Consider the following 20,104-nt stretch of genomic DNA (forward strand, 5'->3'; position numbering starts at 1 on the left):
CCTCTTTCTCTTCTCCTCCCCAAAAAGGGACTGAGCGAGTTTGTCGGCATTTTTATCATTTTTGGTGAGGGGTAATACCTCCAATAAGAGTTTCAGTCAGCCGTTCATCTTGGTGGCAGCCCAAACCAATTAGGAGTTTTCATAGCCTCTAAACAAGGTGGCCAGGGGCATAGCCAAATTCTACATGGGAAGATACCATTCAGATGCTTTCAAACAAAGGTTCACATCTATAAACTTAATGTCACTGATGGGGGAACTCATCATAATTTCCCATTGCAGCTCCTTCTTTAGAGTAGGGTATACAGAATTGGATAGGGAGTTGAGGCAGGATAGACAGGGAGATGACAAGAGGACTTAACTTCTCTTGATGAGTTCAAGTCACTAATCCCATATCCCAGGACATTGTCTACATTGGCAGAGATGATTGCTGAGATACTCCCATGGATTGATGAGGGACATCAAAGAGTCAAGAGGGGTCTCTTAGGATTAACTGGAGAACAAATGTTTCAATTTCTAAAAAAGGGATAACTTTTTTTCATGTTTTTTTTTATCCTTATTTTCTTGCACAATGTGACTAATGTGGAAATATTTTGCATAGATTGCACTATATAAAATCACATCTTAGGGAGGAAGGAGGGAGGGGAGAGAACTTGGAACTCAAATTTTAAATAACATACTAAACTTGTTTTTTACACATAATTGGTGAAAATCCTATTAAAAATTAAATGGGGGGGGGGTTTAAATAGATTCCATAAGGGGCTAGGTGGTGTAGTGGATAAAGCATCGGCCCTGGAGTCAGGAGTACCTGGGTTCAAATCTGGTCTCAGACACTTAAAAAAGATTCCATAAATTATAGGCCAACAAACTTCATTTATCAGTAAAAATCCTAGAACAAATTATCAAAAGGGTTCTTGGTGAATGTCTAGATAAAGCAACCACTATTACAGAGAGCCAATATGGCAGGTTCCTCAAGAACAGATTATATGAAACCCACTTTTTTTTGACAAGGCAAGAAACCAGTAGATCTGGGAAATACTACTGATACAGTCTACTAGGTTTTCAACAAGCTTTTGACAAAGTCATGCTATTCCATAAGGAAAACTAATGTGCAAGTAGGTGAAATAGAACTAAGTAAACAAATGGAAAGTGCAGCATAATAGTCATCTCTAAATGTTTTTTTTTATTATATACAAATACTACCAATTATTGTTGTTTTACAATCATTCTGATATCTTCATGACCCCACTGGGGGTTTCTTGGCAAAGATATTGTAGTAGTTTTGCCATTTTCTTCTCCAGCTTATTTTACACATGAGGAAACTGAGGCAAACAAGTGAGATGCCTAGAGTTAGACAGATTTGAGCAAAGGAAAATAAGCCTCTCTAAATTCAAACTCAGCACTCTATCCACTGGTGGTGCTGCTTAGCTGCCCTAATACTTTTAAAACTACTATATCATGTATATTATTAAGATTAAAAAACAGAAATTAAAAGATGAGCTAAAGGTGAAATAATAATTTTCAATGTTCTTTCATTTTAGTTTTTTTAAAAGGTTTTTGCAATGGGGGTTAAGTGACTTGCCCAAGGCCACACAGCCAGGTCATTATTAAGTGTCTGAGGCCAGATTTGAACTCAAAGTACCCCTGACTCCAGAGCCAGTGCTCTATCCACTGTGCCACCTAGCAGCCCCTGATTTTAGTTTTTAATGGTATTTTAAAAAACATTTTTGCCTTTGAAGGCAAAATAACAAAATACGCATCCTTATTTCTGAAAAAAATCCTTATGTATGTGTTGAGAATTAGAGGAGACCTCTATCTGATCAATGCAGTTAGCCAATATTTCTGGTTGGTTTTGGATACTTTTTTTATTGAAAGATAGACAATACAACAATCAAATAACAAGTCATAACAGTCAGTGAACTTAACAGCTTTTCAGTAGGATTCATGTATCTCTGTAAATATTCACTCATACAATAAAAAAAATTGTCTTGGATTTCAACTCAACAAAAAGTTTTCCATATAAACCCATGTCTTTCTTTTCATAATTCTGCTTAGTAGCATCACACTTCAAATTCTTATTCATATTTAGATGTTTTGTGTTTTTGTATAAGGAACAGCAACAGTTTGACTGAATGTAGAGGGCATGGAGGTCAGGAGTCATTTATAATAAGTCTGGAAAACCATAAGTTGGGGCTGGATTCTGAAAAGCTTCAAAGGTCCATTTTCTATTTGATCTTCAATTATATTAGTAGAGAGAAATCAGAATTAAAGACAGTGATATAGTTAGAAAAACACTTTGGTATGTGTATGGAGTGGATAGGCTGGTAGGCCATTGCAAGTATAGGTGAGAGTTCGTGGAAGCCTGAACTACAGTAATGGTTGTGTTGTGGGAGGAAGGTTGTGGAGACGAGGGAAATGTAAAGACAGAGGGGACAACATACGACAACTGCTAGGCTAGGTGGGGTGAGCAAAAGGGAAAAGTTGAGAATAATACCCAGGTTAAAAGCCTGGGAGAATAAGATGATGATGCTCAACACCCAAAAACAGTGGGTTGGGGAGTGGGGGGGGGGGCTTTAGGAGAAGAAACAATGTGAGATGTGAGGCAGACTGGCTCAAAGCCTATGAATATCAGCTTATCTTCGTGCAACCCAAAACAAAGGGAGGAAGAGGGTTCATATCAGACACTGTCTCAGGGGTAATCTGCCCTCCAAAGGGTGCCTTAAGAAACCTTTTGCTCTTCCCTGGACAGTTAGGAAATAATAATGGGAATTTTCTCTATGGCATCTCCAAAGCTCCTGTTGGGCAGTCCATGTCTAATTGAGCTAGATCATAAATACCCTGAGGGAAGAATATCTGGCACAGAAAGTCGTGGTTGGGAGTTGGCAATGGAGTTGAGTCCCCATCTGGCTCCTGAGGGCAAGATTAGGATGTGACCTCTCTTCCCATCTTCTAGTTGGTTGATCACACACCCCTTGGGGTCTTGCCACAGCCTCCTTCCCACCTTTGGGGCCCCACTAATTTAGACACTATCTTCAAAGTCTCCTATTTGGTTTGAGTCCTACTGAGGTTTGAGATGGAATGTAGGCCTGAGAAACTGAAAGAACTAGAATGTTTTTAATTTTTTTTTTCATTCCTCAGTCCATCAGACTGTCCTGGGTCACATAATATTCCAAGGAGATCAAAGACAAAAATCCTACATATGTCAAATATTCCAGCTGCACTTATAACTTAGAAAACGAGAAACCAAGTGGGGGCCATTTGCCAGGAAATGACAACAAAAAAACGAATAGAATATTAAAGCCCCACAAAATATAATGAATCCAAGAGGTTCCTAATGAATGGACTGAATTGAAATGGCAAATGAAATGACTTGCCCCAAAGGGTCAAACCCAAATAATTCTGACTCCAAGTCCAATGTTCAAGTGTGGTTTTGATGAGGTTAAAGATGAGATGTTCATGGGAGCATAGAAGTTGCCTCGACCAACAAAGCAAAGCAAAGCAAAGCAAGCCTGGGCAGGACAGATCATGGGGACCAGAAGGGTGGCAACAGAAGCTTGGCATTTCTGACATGTGAGATAAAGATAATTTGACTCCAAAGGCAAATTTTTTCCTATTTCAATAGTTTCCCTTTCTTACTTCACACTGAAAAGGCTAAAAATATCTTGCTTTATTTTGTTACCTATCTTCAAGGAACCTAGAGGCTAAGCATATATAAGACTAGGTAATGGCTAAGGTCTCTTCCTGATTCTTCTGTGTTCTACACTTGAGTGATAAAGCTAGTTTTTTCCCAGCTATGGGAAAACAAAACAAAATAAATATGTTCCAGTCTTGGCATCAATGCCTATTGTGTAATTGAGGGCAATCTCCCTAAGTCTTTACTTTCTCACCTGCAAAATGAAGATTTTTACACAATCTGCCTTAAAGAATTGTTTTGAGGAAAGTGCTTTGTAATCTGTTACACTTATAAGAATGGGGTTGAGATGGATAGAGGAGTGGAGAGAATGTTTGGTATGGAAACTCCACCAATGCAGAGGGATTTAAAAGTGTTTGGGATTCTAAAACCTAAGTAACTTGTTGGGCAAGGTCAAGCAGTTTCCCAATGAAGACAAGCAGAACTGGATCCCAAATCTTTCTAATTCCCAAGGTTAGGTCTTTATCCACTGCCAAACTGCCTAGTTGTAAGAATGGTTATTGTTAATTAACAAACACAATGAGCTTCTTGTGTCACTCCTCCCCGGGAATGGGTACTTTTACACTGTAACAGGAGCTAAGACTTTAAATCTGAAGAGTAAGGGTAATGGGTGAATGACAGGAGATCTAAGCAAAACCTTCCCAACACCTTTCAAATTAGGCCATTCCTCAACTTGCTCAGAACAGGAGGGGTGGAAACCATAAAGAGAAGTGGTAACACAGAAGACGCCTTATCGGGAAGGGTGGCTCAGCAGGAAAAACCTGCTCTTAACAGAGCCCAGTCCAATTCCCCTAGGTCTAGCCTCCCTCTGAAGAGTCACACACCCAAGGGAGGAGTAAGCAAACAACCAATGTAAACTCCAGGGAAGGGGAGGAGGCGGCATAGATTCCAGCTGCTTCTCTGGGCAGAATTTTCTGGGAAAGGGCATCACCCACTTCCCAGGCAGCCTCTAGGAAATGTCCTCAAAATGATCACTCAGGTCTTCTAACAGAAAATGTCCTCTCCTTTCCACTTAACTTCAGGAAGGCCTCCTCTTAAAAGAGGTAGCAGCCCTTATCCTAGCAGAGGAAAAAAAGGAAATGATTTGGAGTGGGGGTGGGGTAAAACTGGGCTCAGTCCACCTATGAGCGCCTACTGGTTGACTGACTATAGACAAGTCATTAACCCACATCACCTTGGGTACCACACATATATGACCTTGAGCTCAAGTTAAATGAGAATAATGCCTATGAGAGAACTGCTTCATACAGAAAGCACTACATAAATTATACAGACTCTGAGTTCACCTGTACAACAACGGGGACGGACAAGAACACTCCAGCTTTAAACAGATGGTCATACTTGTGTTGGTTAGTTTTGGAAAACTTTTCCACCTCCTCCTCTCTCTGTTACAAAGAGAGGTTTACTAGATAGAGGAGAGATATATTCAGAAATGAAAGTCATGTAAAAGTAAATTTTATCAATAAAAACTACAAAAATCTTTGTGGGCTACAGCCCACAAATACTCAACAGGATATCCTGTAATTTATCTAATCAGGACTGCTGGGATTAGTTATTCCAAGTCAAATCCTATTTGGCTACAAAATGCTGCATCTAAGTCTCTGATACAAGCAGTTCAGAATCTAAGTGTTCTTCCCCTCCTCACATTCATCCTAAATTGGTGTTAAAATAGGGCTCTAGTAAAGTCCTCTCCTGCAGGCAATCATCCTCCCAAACCCCATATCAAGGAAACTCTTTTCCACAACTGTTCTGTCTTTTATTTGGAGTTTTTTTTTTAAAGAACTTATGACCTTTGTCAATGCTTAACTGGGACTGAAGTTACTCCTGCCTTTACAGATAGGTTGTTTTAAAAAAAAATCAGAAGCCAAATGGCAGGTAAGGTTATATGACTTGTCCAAGGTTATCCAGCTAGCAAGCATGAGAACCCCTTGAACAGAGATTTTCTCACTTCAAGTCCAGTATGACCTTTCCCTCTACCCCTAACCCCCCCCCCCCCCGTGATGAGGATGATGAGCTTCAAACACTGCCTCCTGTATGAGGCCTTTCCTGCTCCTCTCCCTTACACACATGCACTGGATTATCTTGTATGTACTCTATAAGTAACATGTATTTGCATGTTTCCAACAGAGAATGTAAACTTCTGTTGCAAAGTTCTTTGTGCTCCTCAGTTCAGGGCCCCGCCAGCACAGTGATGGGTACAACACACACACACTTACTGACTAGTTTTAAGAGGAGTGGGCCCCATTGAACTGAATGGTGAAGTGGGCTCCTAATTTTCCTTAACGTCTCTTTTTCCTGCCCTGAGACACGAAGGCTGGAGACCAAAGAGAAATGGAACCAAGTGAGATCAGAGGTGGGGTCGGAGGAGGCAGTCTGATCTGCTCCCAGGTCGCCACCACCCCCTGTGGGTTAAGTGGGAGGGCACATGAACCATCGGTTCCCCTTCCTGCTGTAGAGGGTGTGTTGGGTAGTTTGGGACTAAAGAGAACAGAAGATATCAGTCACGTGACACAGCAATAAGAGTCAGAAAGGACCACCTAGTTCAACGCTCTCTTCACCCAATTCCTTGAGCAGGAATGAAGACAGAAGGATGAGTTCCCAGGGCAAGAGGCTCTAATGAACCCCAGCTCCCAACAATGTTGAGGGAGGGGTGTGATAAGGCAGTTATCTCTCGATCCTCACAGGAAGTCTGGCCAATAGAGCCTTTTGTAAAACTCCTAAATCTGATTTGGTTTTTGTACACTACAGGTAATTCTATAAAGGATGATGTTGGTTGTTCAGGGGTACTTTCAGAGTATTCCTGACCTCTTCCTCTGTCACCTTACAGCCAACAGAATATCAAATCCTATCATTTCTACTTCCTCTCTATTCCTATGCCAAAGCTCCAAAACTCCTAGGACTTCATTATCACCAACCAAGCTTAATGTTAACAAGTCAGCTATCAGATCTTCTGCCTATATTGTCTTGCTCCACCTAATGTCAGACCCATCTTACTTAAGAACAGCTCATAAATTTCTGTTCGCAACCTTATAAAGTGTGTACCTTACGACACTACTGTAAGGGGAAGGGCACCCATATTTTACAAACAAAGGGAGGCAGGAAATAGGTAAAATGACTTGTCTAATATAAAATGGAAGTCAAGATAAATATGGCCACGCTGATCCTTTGCTTAGAAATCTTCAGTCACTCCCTCTAGTCAAATTCTTTGATCTAGAATTCAAGTCTAACCTTTATATATTCTATGCTCTAATCAAAATGGAATAGTCTCCTCTAATACATCTAATGTCTTCCTTGCATCTATTCTCATTTTTCCCATTCCACCCTTCTCTATTCACTTGTTACTCAAATGACATTTTTCCAAAGCCTTCCCTTTCCTCAGTTGCTAATGACCTTTCCCTACAAAAATGAAGACCAAAATTTTATATAAACACTTTCATACATCTTAGGTGTAGCAGGGGTATGTTGGCATCAGCTTATACTGGTTCCCAAAGGAGACTGTTAAATTTTACATCTTGGGAATTGAGTAAATGTTACAAATCAGAGCTTGATTTATTGTTTGGTTGATAGTTTAGATTTATGAAAGTGATGGAGAAAATATTAATAATATAGACTATAACTGTGTTGTGATATTGTTCAGACAGCAGGGTTGTTAAACATTTACCAGCAAATTATGACATTAGTTATACATTTATATTCTGCAGTTATCCTTAAATACATACACACACACACATATATGTTATAAACCTCTGCCAAACTCAAAGTTTATTAAGAGGAAAACTCTGTAGTTTCTCAGTCTCTAGCACAGTGCTCTGCAAATGGGTGCTTGAATTAAGATGGTTTGTCACTCATGTTTAAAAAAAAATGACCATATCTACAATTTCATTTCTATCAAGATCTCATTTCCTTATGATAAAATTAATAAAAATCAATCTCAACTCTGGTGGGCCATCAAAAAGAGTAGCTGTTGTCTTAATTTTGGTGAGGAAGTTTTGCAAAAGTAATAAAATTAATCTCCCTTCATCCCTACCTTGAGTAGAAACGGATATTACCCTACTGTTTAATGGCCCAAAAGGAAAGGCCGCACCAACAATTAGTCCACTGAGAGACAGGTTTGGATGAGCAGTGTTGTCACAGTCCAATGTTGCCAAAACATCGTGGTGCCTCATATGCTGTGAGTCACATATCTCATTGCCAGATACCAGATACTGGAGCTTTGCCTGGCATCTACAGCACCACACTCAAGGGCCAAAGATTCCCACAGCAAAAGTCCCGTTTCCTATCAAATCAGGGCCATGGAGTGTTCTGGTAAATAGTCCTAGTAAAGACAAGTGAGAAGGATATCTTTGTGCAACACTTCCCCCTCTCTATAATACACACAATTGTGCAAGCCATGTCATCACATATTTGACAACAGGGCCTTTCCATTACGAGGAACAAACACTGTCACAAAACTGGAGGCCAACCTCAAAAAAGCAAAATAGGAAAAGCACTAGATTTGGAGCTAAAGACCCTGGCAATGTGTGGTACCACTGAGCCTTGGTTTTTTCACTAGCAAAATGGGAAGATACAGTTTGCACTACAGCTACAGGGAACACTACAAGGACAGTCCCTTTTAAACTTTGGCACCAGTACAAGATCCAAATTCAGTCAGTCACAGGGTAATTAACTCCCTTTGTTATACTCTATCTCAAATCTGCCCTTGACATCAGATTATGTAAATATTTGACCACCGGTCTAAAGTTTCATTCTACAAGGGAACTTTTCTTTCATTTGTGCCCTTCCAAATAAGTCATAGAGTGTTGATTCACTGGTAAGACCCAGCCCTAACGTTCTTTCTCATTTCCAGTCCTCTCAAGATAATCTGCATTTCAAATGTGAGGCTGTGGAGACTATCTCTTCTCTTCCTCTTCTACTCTTTCCTTCTGTTTCCTCAGAAAAGCCTTGCTTTCACAAACCAGGGGAAGGGGAAGGTAGGGAAGGAATGGAGAGCTACCTAATCCTAGAAGGACACCTTCTGCAACTAATGTAAGGTAGTTGGGCAAACAATAATAATCCACTTTCAGATAATTTGAAAACAAGAAATGAAACTTTGACAATTGACTTAATCTTTTTTACTCACCTAGTCTGGGGACTGTGCCAAGGTTGGTCCTCAAAAAGGTGTTAGGTTCTATCTTCCCTTCCCCTAGGGTGACAGATATAAAGCCCTCACCATAATAAGTGAGTTAAAGCATGCCACAGCAGAAGTTAGAAACTCACAGTACTGCATGCAGATACTGGCATGAGGGGGGTGATTTCCCTGTTTGTTTTTTTACCACTGCCCTCTTCAAAACTTATATGTAATTTTTGAAAATCCAGGAGAAAAACATCAGCTGAAAAATGATCAAGGAACTTATGATAAATTTTAGGTTACCTTAAAAATCCTGTTGTGACACTCAATAAGGTATAGAAATTTACCTTACCCTAGAGGAAAAAGAAAAGGAAAGGGAGGTAACAAAAATGTGCATACCCTTTGACCCAGCAATACCACTACTGGGTCTATATCCTGGAGATGATGAAAAAGGGTAAAAACATTACTTGTACAAAAATATTTATAGCAGTACTGTTTGTAGTGGCAAAGAATTGGAAATCAAGTAAATGTCCTTCAATTGGGGAACGGCTTAGCAAACTGTGGTATATGTATGTCATGGAACACGATTGTTCTATTAGAAACCAGAAGGGATGGGAATTCAGGGAAGCCTGGAAGGATTTGCATGAACTGATGCTGAGTGAGATGAGCAGAACCCAGAAAAACACTGTACACCCTGACAGCAACATGGAAGTGATGTTCAACCTTGAAGGACTTGCTCATCCCATCAGTGCAACAATCGGGAACAATTTTGGGCTGTTGCAAAGGAGAGTGCCATCTGTATCCAGATAAGGAGCTGTGGAGTTTGAACAAAGTTCAAGGACTATTCCCTTTAATTTAGAAAAAAACAGATATCTTATTGTCTGATCTTGTCACCTCTTAGACTTCTCTTAAGGATATGATTTCTCTCTCATCACACCCAATTTGGATCAAGGTACAACATGGAAACAAAGTAAAGACTGACAGAGTGCTTTTCTGTGAGGGGGTGGGGGAGGGAAGCAAGATGGGGGGAATATTGTAAAACTCAAATAATATCTTTAATAAAAATTAATTTAAAAAAAGAAAAGAAAATCAAGGACTAACAAAAAAAGAAGAAAAGGAAAGGGATAGGAGAAAGAGGTCAGAGGGAGGGAGGGAAGGGAGGGTGTAGATGACAGAGTAGAGAAAAGATCATGGAAGAGAGAAGTCGGATACAGACTTTTGAGCAGAGACAAGGTGAAAGGAAAGAGAATAAAATAAATGGGAGTGGGGAGGAATAGAATGGAGGGAAATACAGTTAGCAATAGCAATTGTGTGGGGAAAAACAGTGAAGTAATTTCTCTGATAGACTTATGATAAAGAATGTATTCCATCCCAGAGACAATCAATTGTTGTCTCTGAACACAGCCTGAAGTACACTTTTTTCTTTCTCTCTCATTTTATTTTTCTTGAAGTTTCTCTTTCTAAGGAGGAGATGATTATTTTTACTTTTACAAGACTATTGTAGCAATGTGAAAAAAATAAATTAAAAAAAAATCTTGCTGAGAACATTCCTCTTTTTCTCAGTCCTTCTCTTTCCACAGGAGGTCTTATATTTTTCTTTTAACAATAATTTCTCCTTTAAGCAGTTTTTTCTAGTAGGATTCAAAAAAATAACTGTTTCCACTATTTGTGCCAATCCCTCACCTCCTCCAAAGGTCCCATCATGTGAGCTCCCTCTAAGAATATAATGCTGAGGTGGCTAGGTGGCGCAGTGGATAAAGCACCGGCCCTGGAGTCAGGAGTACCTGGGTTCAAATCCAGTCTCAGACACTTAATAATTACCTAGCTGTGTGACCTTGGGCAAGCCACTTAACCCCATTTGCCTTGCAAAAAAAATATATATATATAATGTGGTCACAATAATTGGATTCTGCAGGAAAAATGGTTTGTCTAAAATGTACCCAAGAAACATGGGAAGATTTGTATGAAGTAATGCAGAGGGAAGAAATCAGATGTAAAAGAATAATACTGCCATGATTGCAAGAATGGAAATCAAGTCAACATGGAAAGGCAACAAAATTCTGGTCAAATAACTAAGTTACAGCTAGTGTTGCAATGTTTTGAGTAAAAAAGTATGGTCTTCCTTTCTGATAATCAATAAATTAACTATTTGGCAGTTGAGTAATTTTTTAAAGGAGTGTTTCAGTGTTTGTTATGAGGTCATTAATAACTTGTACCAAAATTTAAAAAAATTAATATATTTAAACATTTAAAATGCATTAAACAGGTCACTGACATGAATGGAGTAAAATTAACTTATGATTCAAATGGTTAAATTCCATTAAGTCTGAGTGATTATGGTTAAATTCCTGCAAAGACTGGAGATGTTCAAGGTCTTTAAAAAAAATTCTAAATGAGAACTAACTGACCTACTACAAATTTGAGTTGTTATCATGGCTTACAGCAGCAGCAACAGTAAGGTCCACAAAAAGACTCAATCTGGAATGCCAAAAATCTGCTGTGCCCCAGGTCTGTTGCCTAGCAACAAAAAGCAGTTGCAAAAAAGGAAGCCTGGCACCTTTGAGAGTGGCAAGACAATCTTTTCGGCCAAAGCATCCTGAGGTATTTTCATCTCCTACTAACTCAAGATGAAATTCTCTTTAAGACTTTCAAGATACTCTTGGACATTCCAACAACAAAGGCCAAGAATCTCAACACAAGTAGTTAAAGGATCAAGAATAATGTTTAGTGTCTGAATATATGGTAAGGGAGCAAAAAGGTACCTTAGAAATCCAGGCCAATCTCACTCCCATTTTACAGATGACTAAACAGAGAGGTTGCAACTTCCCAGGGATCTATACAAGCTACTCAGCTATGGCAATGGAGGAAGTACACCTACCTCCAGAAGCCTATTCCAGGCTACTTTCCTCCACCAAGGGATTTGGCAGGTACCTATTTTTTTTAAATACTTCCTCAGAACTAAGAATGTTTTTTTTTAATTTTTAAAAATACAAACTTTTATTTAAAAATGTAAAAATCATACTTAGCTCTCAAATCAAAAGGGCTGTGGACAGTAGACCCCTGCTCTACACTTTAATGCTCTTAAAAAAGTATCAAAATGAACAAGTGAAAAAGGAAGATTAAATGATAAGAGTACTTTAACTCCTGCTACTAGTCCAAGAATTCAGAAAAGATATAGCATCCATCTGTAATTTTTGGCTAGAGATATTTTACATAGGGTAATATGCTGGACAGCACTGAACATGGATGGTCAATATTCTGCTTTAAGGAATTAACATTTTCCTAAAGACCCTGAAGATATATACAGTTCAGTCACTTGGGCAAAACCTGTTTACTATATACATTAAGTAAAAAAGTTGTTTTCAGAGAGTTTATCTGGCTATTCACTTTGGAGATTTAATTTTACTGAAAAAACTCATTTCTATTCTCTCCAAAGGAGCATCTATGTCTGAAGGGTGATGGAATCTTCCACCTAATTGTGGAACATGTTATTTACCTGATATCCCAGACAGTATACTTATATGAACAAAGGCACATTTACAGGTGGCTCCAGAGGGTAAGTATTTTGTCCAAGCACCATTAATTGCTGCTTCAGGGACATTTCAGTTTGCATAATTCAGGAATAGCTGACCCCTGATAGTCACAGGTGGGAGAAATAGTTAAGAATTAAGGCTCACACTCCCTACCTATATCTAAAGCTGGGCCTTATTCTATTTTTCCCCTGTTGTTTGGTTTTTCTTCCATAGACAAAAGCCCTTAAAACGTTGTAGATTGTAAAATTAAGACTGTCAGTTAATTGTAAAATTCTGAAAAGAACTTTTGTAGCACAGTAGCCAGTGGCCTTGGAATGAAGTGTTAAAGACCAACACATTTGAGGGACACTTAGGGGAGAGTCACCTTTGTTCTTTCCAGGTACTGGCCCTGAAGTGTTTTTCAGACCCCAGACCCCCCTGAAGGCAGACATAGGACAGTGGCAAAAGCACAAGATTCATAAGTCAAAGGACTCAAGTTTGAACTTGTCTTTGCTACCTGTCACTTATGTAACTTCCAAACTCTCAATCTCAGGGCGGCTAGGTGGCGTAGTGAATAGAGCACCGGCCTTGGAGTCAGGAATACCTGGGTTCAAGTCCGGTCTCAGACACTTAATAATTGCCTAGCTGTGTGGCCTTGGGCAGGTCACTTAACCCCATTTGCCTTACTAAATAATAATAATCATAATATTAATAATAATAATAATAAAAACAAACTCTCAATCTCTCCCAGAACTATGCAAATCAATCATTTATTAGTGCCTACAATGTGCCAGGTCCTGAGAATACAAACAATTGCTGCCCATAAGAAGCATACATTCTCCAAGGCAGACTAACAACGTATACATCCTAAGTGTACATAAAATACAAAAATACAAAACAATCTGGAAAGTGAAGCCCTAGCAACTGGGGAGCACTGGAAAGGCTTCTTGTACAAGGTGGCACTTGGGCTGAGCTTTGAAAGAAATCAGGCAGAGGTGTGAGAGTCATTCCAGGCAAGGGGGACAGCCTGGGCAAAGGCACAAATGGGACATGGAGTACAGGATGGAGGAATGTGTTGGACCACAGAGTACATGAATGCAAACATTGTATATTAAGTTCAAAAAGCTGATTGAAAACGAGTTTTTAAATAGTAATAGAAGAGTCTTCTTTTGATTTCAGAGGTAACAGGAAGCCACTGGAGCTTCTTAAGTAGTGAAGTAGTGACATGGTCAGCTCTATGCTCCAAAACATTTTTCTTGGTAGCTGTATAAATCCTACTACAGGGATGGTATATTTGATCTCTGGGCTGATCAAATCCCTCTCCAGGATTTCATTCAATTTTTAAAACAATCTGACCCAGCTGCTAAAGTATGAAAAGCCACCATCTAGGTTGGCATAATAACAGCCTTCTACATGGCAGAGGAGAGAGACAAGATGCCGCTGGAAAAAGAACATCAGATTCTAAGAGATAAAAACACTCAGGAGGAAAAAGGCAACCATTAAAATATTATTTCAAAACTTCACCTAATAAATATATAGGCCAATTCATAACTAAGTCTTCTATTGAAAGAAATACAATTGAGAGGTTGAGTAGGAAAAGACCACTAGATATCTCAGAGAAGACATTCAGAAAACAAAGGAAGGGATACTGGATCCAAGAACTGATAAATCCCTTCACAAAAATTTACAGCTTATAGGCAAAATAGCTAGTATCTAGTCCCAAAGTGCCACCTAATTCTGCGGATGATTCTGAGCTTATATCACTAAAACAGAGATGTAGTACATAAGGTTTTAAGCATGAACAGAACATTAAAGGATCTCAGGGGCAGCTAGGTACTGGCCCTGGAGTCAGGAGGACCTGAGTTCAAATTTGGCCTCAGACACTTAATAACTACCTAGCTGTGTGACCTTGGGCAGATCACTTAACCCCATTGCCTTGCAAAAATAAAAATAAAAATAAAGGACACACAGCTCTCCCAGGAATCTTTGCCTATTACTTCATGGCATATGACCAGTTTCATGACTAAGTAGTATCACCTTTCCCCCAAAAAGTGCTTTTTAAGAAGAGATAGATGCCTGTTTGTGTCATATTCTGCTGCTACTTATGCAAAGATACAGGGGAGCTGCACAAATCCAGATTCTATCCACCCAACATTTCCAAATACTCTAGAAGTATCTGGGACCTTTAGCTCTGCCAGTAAAAATGAATATGCTAATGGAGCATAAAGCTATACATCTAAACTAACATCTCATCACTTAACATGGGCAGAAAAGAATTTCAAGCCCATTTATATTCACCTAAGCACAGGTAGCTATTGTAATTAAGCATGGTTCATATTCTATTTGGTATGTTAGTAAAGAAGTCATTTTTAGAGAGAAAGTGAGGGAGAAAGTGAGGTGTGTGGTGTGTGTGTGTGTGTGTGTGTGTGTGTGTGTGTGTGTTATAGAAGAAAGTAAAGGCAGGAAGCCAAATGACTCTGTCTGCTGCAGCTAACCGGGGTCATTTTGGGCAAGTCCCTTAATTTCTCTGGGATGGGTTTCCTTACATTCATTTCCTATAAAAAGAGAGCTGAACTAGATCTAAATTCTAAATTTTATTCTCCCAGAATGTGTAAAACTATTTAAATGAACAATTCTTCAACAGCTTGTCAAGTGGCTGAATAAGGGATCACTTTTATAATGCTAATCTAATTATAAGATTAATTAACAATTAATTTTAATCTTGATTACAAAACATTCACAAGCAAAGATAGACTTGTATTAACTGTGTAATAACTATAAATTACAGTATGGTAAGTATAAGCATCAGTTTCTTCAGTCAGAAAAACCACTAACATCCCAGTAGGGAATGAAAAGGATAAGAATTTAACTTTGAAAAAAATCTACCAATAAGTCACAGAATTCTAAGTTCACAAATGAGAACCAGATTCTAACCATCAAAGATTGAAAACATATTCAACAGAATGACTGTTCCCACTTGTCTATTCTGATAACTCTCTACCTTCCCAATTCCAATTCTTAAGAAACTCATGTCTTCATTGATCACCAAGTTCATCTGAAGATCAAATAAGTTATCTTCCATTCCTTTGACACTCCACTGGGTACCTGGTTACTAACAGTGGTGTTCTCTGATATTGATTTCGGGGGATGGCACAATAGAAATTTATGTTTATTATTGCATTAAAAATTACTTTTTAATAAATCTCTTCTCAGCCTCCAAAACAAAAGAACTGTTTGTCTCATAAAATGACAGCTACCAACAAGTCTTCCATACACACATACACATATATGTGTGCGTATACATATATATGTATACACACACACGCACATGCGCACACCAAACCAACAATCTGGACTAGTTGCATGGTATCTCAGAAACAGGTATACCAACCTAATCTTTTTAATTTTGCTGAAACCCTTGTAACAAATGGAAGTAGGTTAAGATGTCCAAGCATCTCCTTAAAACCAAATAAGGCTTTTTTAAATGGGTCAATTCCTGGTATTCCAGAGAACACCAATAAGGTGTGACCCTGCTGCTTCTGAAACATCAACTTTCAGGATCAGTAGCTTGGCTGTCCCATTTCATGTTCTATTTCGGAACATCTTTCACATGTCTCAGGTAACAATAAACACACATTATTGTGAGGAATGGAAAAACTGTTGTTTTAGAACAAAATGTTGAACAAAGGTGGTGATTTTAATCAATAAGTCTGAAAAAAATTAAATCTATTTGTCCACAAAAGCATAATTTACAGCAGAAAGAAAAAGAGATGGTCAGAAAAGGGGTGTGTATGTTTGTGTTGGGGTGTGTGTGTGTGTGTTGTGTGTGCACGTGTGTGTGTTTGCTTTTTTAAAAAACTAGGCCTTCTTAAAACCAGAAAAGGCCTTTTAATACATTTCTTTTTGTCATACCTGAATAGGGAAGTACAGTACTAATACTTCAGAAAACAACTATGTTAAAAAAAAGTCAAGCAATTATAAGTAAATGTATTTTAATTGATTAAATATATTATTTGAAAGTATTTTTAAATTGTATTTGCACTGTTATAATCAACAGTCAAAGGGAATAAAAAAAGTTTAAAACCCAAAAGTTTTGACATGAACATTTATGAACTGCTGCCATTCAAAGCCACATATGCTGCTCCCTAGAACAATGACATTTCTATTAGTGAGATAACCTCAGTGTGGGCAAGGTCAAAATATGTAATCAAATCCTGGAAGAAATATATTAATGTCTGCTTTTTTTTAAATGTTTATTTTACATTTTTAAATACAGAATTCTTATTAAAAAAAAAAGCAAGGAACTGCCTAACCCCACAATTTTACATTCTGTATATACAGAGAGCAGACTGCCTTAAAAATGTTTAGGATGTAACAGCACTGAGAGCCATAAAGTGGTACTATGTTTCTGAACCAAATTCAAAAACCTCAAAGTAAGCATTGTGGAACTACTTAGGAAAAAAAAAGTTTGTAAATGAGGAGAGGAAAAAAAAGTTATTTTCTCATATACATATATATATATATACACACACACATGTGTGTATATATGTATATGTGTAAACATACAAATATATGTATGTATACACACACATACACACACACACACACACACACAAAACCATGGATCAAACAGAAACAAACCCATCACAAGCAAAACTCAAGTGTCCCCATTAGGTAGTGAACTGTACAAACTGTAGCTAATTAATAATGAAAATCCTTCTTCAAGAAGTGATTTGTGATATTAAAAAATCCATACATTAACAGTGTTAAATGTTTATTAACATCTGTCTATATTACATTCCTCCAAGGCTCCCTATACTGGCCAATTATTTTCATAAATATGGGCCAGACAAATATATATTTGTCTGAACTGAACAGAACCATAAGATGCTCCAACATCATCCATGACAGACATAATGTAAATTAAAACTAGAATTAAAATTTAGGTATGTGATGGGGGCATTTTAACTTCCCACAATACTTAATTCTAAAGAAGAATTACATAGGATTTTGTGCACAAGTGGTACCAAATGTGAGAAAATAGAGTGGCAGTGATTGATCAGTGCAACATGAATCCCTACACCCTGAATTATACTAAAATAATTTAAAATATTTAAATGCCCCAGGTGCCAATTTGCATTTATAAAATACAAAGCAAGAATACTGAACTAGATAGAAAACGAAGCTTTATATTTGACATAAAATGCCAATCAAATCAATAATTTATTAACTTTGTTTTGCTCCTGACAGTCAATCGCAGGCAGAAATGGGAAGCTGGTCAGCTGAGAGACAGCTAACTAACTAGTACTATATAATTCATTCATCATCCTGGTTGAACAAATTTTAGCATCCAGTTCTTTCAGAAAATCCTTCTTTATATTACTTTGAACTAACTAAAAATAAAGACAATCTGCCTAAGTCTTGCCATTTGGGGCTATGTAGGACATAGCCAAAGAAAGACAACACATTTTAAAAACTGCTTCAGGTAACAATTTTGAATTTCTAATTGTACAAAAAAATCTGGACATGTCAAAATATAGCTCTAGCCCATTAATAGAGGGGTTTCAAAATTAAAACGCAATTCAACTGTTAGCAATCACAAAGCACATGGAGCAGGCAACAGTAGACTAACCATCAGTCAAACAGGGTTCACACTGGGGCATTTCATTTAATAGGGTTTGAGGGATTTAACATATGTAACTCACGTAATTTCAGCTTAAGCTCCATCCATCAGTGACTCTCTTGGTTAACCCCTAAGTGCTGGATGAGTCTGGAGATCTCTTTTCAACACCAAAGAATTCTTGTAATTATGATAGGGAGTCTTAGGAGGTAATCTTGACTCTCAAGAGTTCACAGACTGTCAGACCAAAACCAAATGGGGTAAACACTGACTCTAACGTTCTGTAATGTTAGAAGAGATTCCCAAATAAAAGGCCTTCTTCTGCCCAACCCAAGCCTCAACTGATATTGTAACACTATCTTTATCTAGTATAATAGACTCTGTAGTACACTACTTTTGATCTCCATAAAGAATATGAATTGTCAAATTTAAGGAGATAGACTCCTTTCCCTGGGTATTGATGGCTGCCAGCATATACTTCCTCATGACAGTCTCGTCGGTACACAGGTACAATTTCATCTAGTTGAGGCTTGTTGGCCTTCCTTTTGGCTTTCTCTTCACTGTTCTCTGTTAAAAAAAAAAGTGAATATAGATAAATCATCATTGGTTTAATAAAGTCATATCTACTTAAAACAATTCAATAGCAGTAGATTTTCAGAATGGTTCTGATTTTCCTCAATCCAAACCAGAACTATGGCAGCACAGGAAGTAGTCCAGCTTCTAGATTTTTATGTCCCTTCTTCTCTCTTTATCCTACTTTAAGATCCTTAATAAAAGAAAATAAAAGCACTTAGGTTGGTGACCCTGGGAAATTGACTTTAGCTGTTTGGGTCATGGTTTTCTTCTTGATAATAATAGGAAGTCTGGGGCTGCCAGAGCTCCTGAGCTGCAGGTAGCTACTCCAATCAGATGTTTGAGCCATGAGTGTGGCAATTAGAGGGGTCCAGTGTCAATGGTGGACTTGAGGTTAAGAAGTCCTCAATTCCAATCGTGGCATAGATACTTAATGAGCTTGTGATCTGGACAAGTCACTTAATCTCTTGGTGTATCTCTTGGTGTAACAGCTTCCTCAATTGTAAAAATGGGGATAATAAGAATAACTACCTCCTGGGGTTACTGAGAAAATACAGTATTTGCCAAGAGCCACATAAGCCTTAAATTGTTAAATAGATGTTAGCTGCTCTTAACATGATGTGGGGGGGGGGGGGGAGAATTGCCTAAGGAAGAAGAAACTGGCTCAGGGAACAGGTCAAAGCTACTGTGTTGGGGATGGCTAGGTGGTGCAGTGAATAGAGCACCGGCCTTGGAGTCAGGAGTACCTGGGTTCAAATCCGACCTCAGACACTTAATAATTCCCTAGCCGTGTGGCCTTGGGCAAGCCACTTAACCCCACTGCCTTGAAAAATCTAAAAACAAATTAAGAAAAAAAAGCTACTGTGTTGATTAATAGGGGACTGGGGCTTGAAGTCCAGTTGTTTTTTTTTAAACCAACCCTGAAGGGTTAAACTGATTCCTAAGGTTCCTCCCAGCATTTATGAATTTAGTGTATATTATAACCTAGGAAAAATAAAGGAACTTGAACTTACAGGGAATAATTTTCTATGATATCATTATACATCAGGTTTTTAAAACATGAGGGTCAACTGGCACACCTGTAAAACTGAACTCCCAAAAGAAGATCAAATTTGCTTAATTGAAGGAAAAAACATCTAAAATCAGGCTCATTTGCAAATGAGAAACATTCTATGTTCCTGTATAAAAGAGACAGGCTTGTAAACTGAAGATCTGGCTTTAGATTAAAGGTTCTAGACTATATATTGCCACAATGGGCAAGAAAATACAACTTTTAATCAATATAAAAACTGTTCAGAAACAAGACAAAAAAGGGAAAAGTGCAAAGTAATACAGGAGAATAGTCTGGCTTAAATGCATTTCTTTTTTAAAGAAAACACTTCCTACCCATTAGTGTATATTATAACCTAGGAAAAATAAAGGAACCTACCCATTCTCCCTACCTTTCAAGTCTGCCTGAATAGCTATTTTGTTAATCCAAATTTTAAAAGTCTTCTTTAAAAGTATTTCACAAAGGAAAGGATTTGGTGATTTTTTTTTTGTCCTCTCAGCCACATGTATGTAAGTGCCCAGATTATGAGCAACAGACAAAGAAATTCATCATG

General features: G+C 38.1%; 1 protein-coding gene across 1 annotated transcript in view; it reads right to left on the bottom strand.

Annotated features, from left to right (window-relative positions):
• Window positions 1-1,286: 1,286 nt before the first annotated feature.
• Window positions 1,287-20,104, bottom strand: part of ACBD3 (acyl-CoA binding domain containing 3) — a 55,209-nt gene continuing 36,391 nt past the window's right edge. Inside the window, exon 8 of the mRNA XM_074222818.1 lies at window positions 1,287-18,494. Coding sequence (XP_074078919.1) covers window positions 18,289-18,494 — 206 coding nt within the window. The 3' untranslated portion in view covers window positions 1,287-18,288. The remainder of the gene's footprint in view (window positions 18,495-20,104) is intronic.

Source organism: Macrotis lagotis, chromosome 2, assembly GCF_037893015.1.
Source record: "Macrotis lagotis isolate mMagLag1 chromosome 2, bilby.v1.9.chrom.fasta, whole genome shotgun sequence".
Taxonomy (NCBI): domain Eukaryota; kingdom Metazoa; phylum Chordata; class Mammalia; order Peramelemorphia; family Peramelidae; genus Macrotis; species Macrotis lagotis.